The sequence below is a fragment of the Lepisma saccharinum genome, chromosome 11 (genome assembly GCF_977018435.1).
Source record: "Lepisma saccharinum chromosome 11, izLepSacc3.1, whole genome shotgun sequence".
In the NCBI taxonomy this organism is placed as follows: domain Eukaryota; kingdom Metazoa; phylum Arthropoda; class Insecta; order Zygentoma; family Lepismatidae; genus Lepisma; species Lepisma saccharinum.
In genome coordinates, this window is record NC_139239.1 from 73,776,074 (window position 1) to 73,785,401 (window position 9,328).

General features: G+C 40.0%; 1 protein-coding gene across 1 annotated transcript; it reads right to left on the reverse strand.

Moving 5' to 3' along the window:
• Positions 1-306: 306 nt before the first annotated feature.
• Positions 307-8,828, reverse strand: LOC145995077 (uncharacterized). Its single transcript, XM_083131609.1, has 2 exons — positions 7,440-8,828; positions 307-627 (listed from the first exon to the last, which is right to left on the reverse strand). The coding sequence occupies exons 1-2, from the start codon at positions 8,826-8,828 to the stop codon at positions 307-309; spliced, it is 1,710 nt and encodes a 569-aa protein (XP_082987735.1).
• Positions 8,829-9,328: the final 500 nt, after the last annotated feature.

A 9,328-nucleotide genomic window follows, 5' to 3' on the forward strand; every position in this document is an offset into this window, starting at 1 on the left:
CTCCATGGGATGCAATGCAATGCAAGCGTCCACACGTCGCATCATGGATTGCCTCACTCGTTCGAATATTCCAGCATGTACCCGAATAGCGTCACAGGCTACATGGACACGCTGTTCAAGGGTCTGCACATCAGGAACTGGCTCAGCATACACAACACTTTTCAGATGTCCCCACAAGTAAAAATCAATTGGGTTTAAGTCCGGTGATCGAGCGGGCCATGCTACAGGGCCTCCTCGTCCGATCCATCTTCTGGGGAAGATGTTGTTGAGGTGTTTACAAACAATAATGCGAAAGTGGGCCGGCGCTCAATCATGCATCAGCCACATTACCTGTCGTATTGCCAAAGGGACATTCTGAGGCAAAAGAGGCAGAGTGTTCTGCAGGAATTCCAGATATGTCTGTCCGTTAAGGCGTTGTGGAAGAACAAATGGTCCAAGTAGGTGGTCGCCAATAATCCCTGCCCGAACATTGATGCTGAACCGTAGCTGATGAGACGATTCAACCATTCTACGAGGATTGGCTGTAGCCCACAGATGACGATTGTGTAGGTTGACGATGCCATCTCTACCAAAGGTAGCTTCATCGGTGAAGAGGACTGACGAGAGAAATCCCAATATGGTGGTGGCCTGTTTGCGAAAACCAGCGACAAAACCGTTCCCTTGTAGGAAAATCCGCTGGTTTTAATCCCTGGACACGTTGCAGGTGATAGGGATAGTAGCGGTTTTCATGCAGGATACACAGCACCTTCGCTTGACTTACACCATGCTGGCGGCCACTTGCCTGGAGCTTATACTGGAGTTGTTCTCAATATCGTGTAGCACATGTTCCTCCGGATCTGGTGTACGCACATGCCGCGGCCGCCCTCCATGTTCGCCTGTATGAAAGGACCTATGTTAAAAAAACGCCCGTAAATGGCTGCAAAGGTTTTGTGGTTTGGGTGGTGCTGTCTGTCCGGGTACGTGGCTCGATAAATCCGTGCGGCCTCTCGACCGTTTCCATCTGCTTGACCGTATACGAAGACCATCTCGGCTTGTTCCTGGTATGAATAACGGACCATGGTGATTCGACGTAGCTCCAATCACACAATCTGCAACACAAAAAAGCACACTGTGAGTGTTGTTATGAGAAGATGACGTCGTTCTTCAGTTCCATCTACCTTGACAAATATGCGTTTTCGGACATATGTTGATATGAACTTTTTTGTTCATTTACCTGTCAGGAATCACCTCCAGAAATTTGTCCCTATAGTTTCTGTTCACCCTGTATATCTCACAGATCAATAACACACAGATGAATAAACTTCTGGTTAGAAAATGTGCTTTCAAACAAGAGTGACATCTACATAAGAACAAGATTCAGTCCAGATACAATTACGTATACGTTTTTTATACTCAATCCGAGAATATCTACATCGTGCTTGTTTTAACTAAATGTTTAGGGGTATAATAACAAAAAATTCTTAAAGCTTGCCGTGCTTGCAGTTGTTCATGGAAACGGACGTTGCTAGGGAACTTAAAGAAAGTTTATTTTCAACCCGAAAACTACTGTAAGGGAATTATGCCATACTTTTCGAATATCAAAACATGAACATCAGGATTTATTGCAGAGGAGATGTAGGAATTTGAGGGGAATAACGGAAATAAAATATTTTTCAATTACGTTTACAAATGTGAAAATGACAAAAGACGTAAATATTGCTTTTCCAATTGAATGTCGCTATTGAATTCGTTTATACAAATGATCTAAGTAACTACCTTGAAACGGTTATTGCTTACTCACTTTACTATTAAGAAAATAGACAATTTTGAATATTTTGTATATTTGTACAATTTTAGAGCCCGTACATATGTAAAGTTATTTTCCATACTTCCCAAATAAGCGAAGCAGGTCGACGAGCGTACGAGACGTGGCCAATATCTATACAGCCCCCATCCCACTGACTCACTGACATAAAAGTTCCATGAAGGAAGCCCCGGAGGCAAAATATGCCCGATTACGATCCCCTATGAAATTGTCCCAGAAGACCGAGAAAATTAAGAAATCGCTCACTTGGCCCTTTTTTAAGGGGGTGAAAATGCCCTGTTTTCACGTCCTTAGCAACCAGTTTCCACGGCGAACTTTTTGCTCACATTGTTTGCTTCATTTTTCATTGTCAAGCTACATTTTTACTCACAGATCACACACACAGATGAATCAAGTCTTGCTTAGAGAAGGTGCTTCAAACAAGAGTGACATCTACACGAGCAGATTCAGTCAAGATACAATTACGTATATACTGTTATACTCAATGCGAAAATATCTACAACGTGCTTGTTTTAACTTAATTTTAAGAGGTATAATAACAAACAATTCATTAGAGCTTGCCATTTTTGTTCTTGTCCATGGAAACGGACGTTGCTAGGGAACTTAAAGAAAGTTTATTTTCATCCCGAAAACTACGGTAATTGAGTTGTACTCACATCGTCAGAATTTAGTACAGAGGCAATGTGAGAAATTGTGGGAAATTGAGGGAAATGACGGAAAACAATTATTTTTCAATTAAGTTTAAAAATTTAAAAATGACAAAAGACGTAAATATTGCTTCTCCAATTTTATCTAGTGTCGCTATTGAATTCGTTTATATAAATCATGCAACTTACTATCTTCAAACGGTTATTACTTAATGAGTTTATTATTAAGAAAATAGACAATAATATTTTGAATATTTTTACCATATCAGAGCCCATACACATATAACGTTACGTTCTAAACTTTCCAAATATGCGAACCAGGTCGGCGAGCTTACGAGACGTGGCCAAAAGCCACGTCGAAAGTGCGCGAGTATATATATTTAATATGTAGCAACATAGAGGCACCATAACGAATAAATAAATTGTCTCTGTTCCGCGCTCCTTTTCCTCCAAACAATTGTGTTCATGCATTTAAGAGAAAGCTGTTTAGCATCAAGAGTCTGAAGTACTTAATAGTGATAACTTCTCTCTCTGGTAATTTACAATGCATTACAGAAAACAATAAAATTGCGAGCGAAGCGAGCAAGAATATTTTTAGATCCAAATTTTTGCAAACTGAAAACAATATTGATTTAATATGGTACAAAAAATTTCACGGGAGCGCCATGGCATTCTCTCATACATTTTTTTTTCATTTAGATCGTTCGGCGCCTAGGACCAACCCCCACTGCCCCCTAGCTAGCGAGAATATTTTAACGAAATGTATTTTTATTTGCATTAAATTTGATATCCATGGGGCAATTGCCCCTTTGTGTCCCCCTGCAGGTATTCTTGGCCGTCTGGAAAAAATAATGCAAGAAAGACGCGAAAACTAATTCCATCATGAGTATCCTTTTGTCCTGCTACTATTAGATTCTACTAGTCTTGCTTTCTCTTACCTCAATGATTACACCCCTAGGATTAATTTCCGTTCAAGATTGGGGAGGGGTAATGCCCATTGCCCCCCTGTGGTTTTGCCACTGCACCACCTTCCCCCGTAGTTGCTATGAACTTTAATCGGCTTGAAAATACTTAATTTTCTTGAAGAGTATAATATCGTTCAATAGCGGCGATAAGATTTCTCTCCACTAAATTTCTAGGTGATTGATTGATACTTCGCGTTCTGTGCCTCTTGGCTAATTTGCGAAGATGGGGATGAGTGATGAAATGATGAAATTGATGAATGGACATTCATAAACAACCAAGCCCGAGCGGGATTCGAACCCGGGACCCTTGGCGTCGCAGAAATTTCTAGGTGAAAGTACAATAATGTAGGAGGGACATGCACGTCTGGAAGAGCGAGCAAGGATGGGCACACCTCCCCCTTAGAAATTGACTGTCAACCTAAAAGTATGTATATTTCACACGTATAATTTGATTTCAGACATAGTAATTACATTAATGCGATAATTTCAAATTCAAGTGGTGTTTTTGAGGGGGGGACAACACTATTATCGGGATAATACGCCCAATGGGAAAATCCATACTTGTCTCTCCCTTGAAAAAGATCTGCGGGCGTCCATGATTAAGGGGGCAATTGTTGCCCCCCCCCCCCCCCGTGCGCACGCCTATGTAATCCGGATATTTCTGGGTTGTAACGATCCTATTGAAAGAGCATCGAAGCAAGTTCACGACGTCTGACCACAAAGCGCCTTGCGTATAGACAACCCAACCAACTTTGTAATTTGTAATATACGTACATCTCAGTAGACTGAGCAGTGATGCTAAAGAGAAATACGAGATGAATATTGCCGGACGTACTGTCTCGTGTTCTCGACATGGAGTAATACTTGGTCTAAGGCATGCTTGTTCATTTAATGCTGTTGGGATGCAACACACATGTATACCACTCTTATTTCACTTTCATACACACACATGAAAACAAACACACAAAGTAAGTTTTAACTATAAATGAATCCCAAGAACATTAAATAGAAAGCACCACACGTAAAAAATAGGATTTTGCAAGATTTTACTCAACATAAAATCATTTAAACGGGTATCTGATGTTGATCGCAGTTTAGTTTTTAAGTGTGCCATCATAGAGAACACTTACACATGAACGACTTGTCACAGAAAGAAAAGAAATATCCAGCACTTTACAAAAATCTGTATGTTGCAATTGAGGTTGTATCAGACTCACTCATTCACCTAAGGTATCCATTCTCCAGGAAGTAGATATTAATTTGCAAAGCTGTTTATAAGTCAGACTTTCGCATGTAGACATATTAGGGAAAAGAGGCCTGTCCTTGTCTCCCATGGTTGTGCAACTGATGTATTAGGCAACGAAACTATATATTTGGTTAATTTGTTAGTCCAGTGTTGCTTCAGAGAACATTGCATCGTGGCTTATTCTTGTTGTGACGTCTCTCAGTGCACCATCATTGCAAAAAATCAATTTTAAATGTGCCATAAGATCCCTGTTTGTACGAAGTGAAAGAGACACCCAACGTTCATGCTTTTTTTCTTTCATTTTGCCTCGCCGAACTGTCTTGGAGCGAAGGATGGAGTTGGGGATTACGAGTCTGATGAAAAGCGGGGAAGAAGACACGAAAATGATTACCACGTGCGTGTATGTGGAACAAGGGCAGATTACGAAAAGGCTCGGCGGTTAATCTTGAAAGTATCCATCCCGAAAGGGTTTGCGCATATTGAGAACGTGAGCAATCCCGGGGCGACAGTGCTTCTTTTCACATCACCGTGATCCCTTTTTTATCACCCCTTGGCGTATGAGGATCCGAGTGGAATGGAACCCGCAACAGTCGATCACCTACCCGACAACCTTCTTGTTAATCAAGAATATTCCCTGGAGGAAAGCTGTGCATGCGAGTGTTGCCAAATACTCAATGTTTAGCTTCCTTTTTTTGCATCAAAAAAGCGCTGCATCGTAAATACCAAATCTTTTTAAAAATAAACAAACAAAACGTCTTCTTAATGATTTAAAGAGAGTTTCAATCATGATCAAAAAATGCAATGCATGTTAAAAATCAATACATGTTGGGTTTTCCCTATTAGTGAGTGTCAATCTTTTCATTAGGACTGTGACTCAGAGTTGTCTAATACTTTCAAATGGCATGTTGGGTTAAATACTCGAATCTCTAGATGTCATTCCCACAACTGTCGCAGTAATGGACTGTTTTCTTTATCTTCCTTGGATGTAGTCGCTGGCTTCACATTTGAAGATCCAGACTATATTGACCGTTATGATGTTCGTTCTTTCCATACAACAGTTAAAACATATATCTCAAGAAAACTTATTTTCTGAAAGGAATGGTTTATAAGGATCGCTTAGGCATCAAACGAAGGACTGTGTTTGTAGTTGAATTCTAAATATTTCATTATTTTGTTACGTTACTTTAAAATTTCTCTGTGTAAGGCTATTCGGGAGTGTTCAGAATACTTTGGCCGAAACCCACTCTCTCCTCACTTCTTCTTCTTCTTTTGCTCTACAGCCCTTGGTGGGCTCTGGCATCCCAAACAATCTTCCTCCACCTCGTTCTATCTTGAGCTACATTTTTCCAATTGCGTATATTCATCCTTCTCAAATCTTCCTCAACCGCATCGATCCATCTTCCCCTCGGTCTTCCTTTTGGCCTTGTTCCCCACAATTTCTGATTGAATACCAGGCGTGGTAGCCTATCCTCTTCCATTCTCATCAGATGTCCTGCCCATCTTAAGCGTTGAGATTTTATATATCTCACCACATGTTCATATTGAATCAATCCTTCTAACTCCATATTATTCCTAATTCTATAGGATCCATCTTCATTCCTAACGGGGCCAAAGATCTTACGTAATATCTTCCTTTCAAAACACATTACCTTGCTTTCTGCTTTAGATGTAAGTTTCCAAGATTCTGCACCATATGCTACAACTGGTCTAATAAGTGTCCTATACAGTCTTAATTTTGTGTTCCTAAAGAGGTTTTTTGACTTAAATAATTCTATATGTGCATAATACTGTCTATTTCCAGCCTGTATTCTTTGGTTAACAATCTCTTCTTCTTCTATGTTGTTATGTAGAAGAGCTCCAAGGTAAGTAAAAGTGGGTACTCCCTCAAAGTGATATGTGCCTACATTCAAAGCCAGAGAGTTTCGTCTGGCTGGCGATCTGGACATTCTCATATATCTTGTTTTAGTTTCATTAATTAATAGTCCTATTTCTCTGGATTTACTATCTATCTTTAAAAAAGTGCTCTTAAGATCTGCAAGTGTCCTTGATATTACCACAATATCGTCAGCATAAGCAAGTATCTGTGTTGTTTTGTAGAATATACTCCCCCTTTTTTGCAGTGGACTGATAATATCATGTAGTACAATAATGAAAATTAGGGTGGACAGAGCATCCCCTTGCCTCACTCCTGTTTCTATGTTAATGGTTGGTGAGACTTCTCCCTGCACCATGACTCCCGCTGTTGTATTTTCCAAGGTTACCTTTATCAATCTTATTAATTTATCTGGAAATCCTACTTTCTTGAATACTTTCATGATCCCAGCTCTGTGTAAGCTATCAAATGCTCGTTGATAGTCTATAAATAAAAAGTGTAGATCTATATTTTGCTCATAGAATTTTTCCATAATTTGAGATATGGTGAAGATGTGATCTATGGTAGATCTATTTGGACGGAATCCACATTGATATTCCCCTAGGATTTCTTCTGCCTGCTTAGATGCTCTCATATATAGGATATTGGAAAATATTTTGTATCCAATATTTAATAGTGTTATCCCCCTGTAGTTGCCACAATTCCTTTTATCACCCTTTTTATGGATGGGGAAGATAACTCCATATTTCCAACTACATGGTATTTTCTCTTGATCCCATATCATGCAAACTAGCTCATGAACTTTCTTCCAAAGTGTTTCTCCACCCTTTTTAAATATCTCCGCAGGGAGCAAATCTTCTCCAGGTGCTTTATTATTATTTAATTTTAATATTGCACACTTTACTTCTTCAAACGATGGTCTTTGTACCTCACATTCTGTAACTTGGGTTTGGTCTTCATCTGCATTATCTGTTATATTAAATTTAGATTCATAGAGCTCCTGAAAATATTCTGACCATCTTTCCAGACATTTGGCTTGATCCGTAATAAGCTTCCCATTTTTGTCTTTACATAGGTTTAACCTTGGTTGATATCCAGTACTAAGATTTCTAACAGCTTTGTACATTTGTCTTGTATTACCCTCTGTCTGATGTTCCTCTATTTTCCTTACTCGCTCCTGCATCCAATATGTCTTTTTCCTCCTACAGATTTTAGTCGCTTCCTTCCTAGCATCTTTATATGCATTCATCGATGCTCTTGTTTCTCTTTGAATCATCTTTTTCCGTAACTCATTTTTCTTCCCTATTAGTACTCTACACTCTTCATCATACCAATCTTTTCTGTTAGATCTCTTCCTTTGCCCTAATATCTCTTCTGATGTTTCAGTCAGAGTTTTCTTCATATCATCCCATATTTCCTCAATGCTATTATTTTCATTCTCATCACTTAATTGTTGGTGTATTTGTTCCTGAAAAGCTCTCTTATCGCAGTCTTTCTTTAACTTTTCTATATCCCAACCAGTTCTCCTTTTTCCCTTGATTTTGCCTATATTAGACAATCGTTGCCGCAATATAGATTTGACTAGGAAGTGATCACTGTCACAGTTGGCCCCTCTGCGTGTTTTAACGTCTATAACAGATGTGGCATATCTGCTGTTCACCAGAACATGATCTATCTGGTTTGTGTATGTTCCGCCGGGAGCTCTCCAGGTGCCTTTATGAATATCTTTCCTAGAGAATTGGGTACTTTTTGCAAGCATTTTATTTTGTATACAGTACTGTATTAATCTCCAACCATTCTCACTAGTGACTGAATGTAAAGAATTCTTTCCTGCCACTTCTTTGACTTCAGATTCTCTTCCAATTTTTGCATTGAAGTCACCCATGACAAGTAGTATATCATATCTACTTGTACTTTCATTTAACAAGTCCAACTCATCATAAAATTTTTCCTTGTCCAATTCTTCTGCATCCTCGTTAGGTGCGTAAGCAGAGATGATGGAGATGTTATAGAACTTGCCTTTAAGTCTAATTTTACACAGTCTGTCATTTACTGGTATAAATTCCATTAGTGATTTCCTAGCTTCTCTACTTATTATAAAGCCTGTACCCCTGTGTCCTCTTGTTTCAGCACCACTGTACAAAACTGTACAGTTTCCCTTGTCTATCTGACCACTCCCAGGCCATCTTATTTCTTGCAGTGCCAGAACATGCAACTTATATTTTATAAATTCATCAACAATTTCTGGTAGCTTACCAGCTTGTAGCATTGTTTGCACATTCCATGTCCCCATCCTGAGATCATTTACCTTAACTCGTAGCCGTGTTCGTCTTCTGGTTTCCTTCCATATCCGAGGCTCATTGTTGGGTCTCTGAACAGCGGATATTTTCCGAGGATTGGGTCGTCAGCCCAATGCCTCAACCCCCAACCTGGAGGACCAGGATTTGTATTGGGTTTACTCCCTTAGAGAGATTGGCTTCACCACGCCTTACAGAGCTCTCTCTACCCATGGTTTTCTTTCAGGGTTTTCCTTCCCTTAGCCTTTGAGTTAATCCCTACCCGCAAGGCAGCGGGGGCAGCACCTATTTAATGGCGGTGCTTACTCGCCATGTCACCAGGCCGTTATCAAGCATTGTGGTATTTAATGAGTGTAGTCTTGCCAAGAACTACACTCCCACACCCTGATAACCTGGTCGCCTCGGTTCGGGGGGACTCCGGTCTAACCGTCATGGTCCCTAATCTGCATATCTGCAGACCGTTCCGCTATCCACCACCCTGCGGACCCGCCCAGTA

What these genes read in the sequence shown, in the direction of transcription:
- LOC145995077 (XM_083131609.1), bottom strand. Translation starts at nt 8,828, where the DNA reads ATGGGGACATGGAATGTGCAAACAATGCTACAAGCTGGTAAGCTACCA. An exon ending in AAAGACCATCGTTTGAAGAA is followed by an intron (nt 628 to 7,439) that starts GTAAAGTGTGCA and finishes TTTCGCAAACAG; the next exon opens with GCCACCACCATATTGGGATT.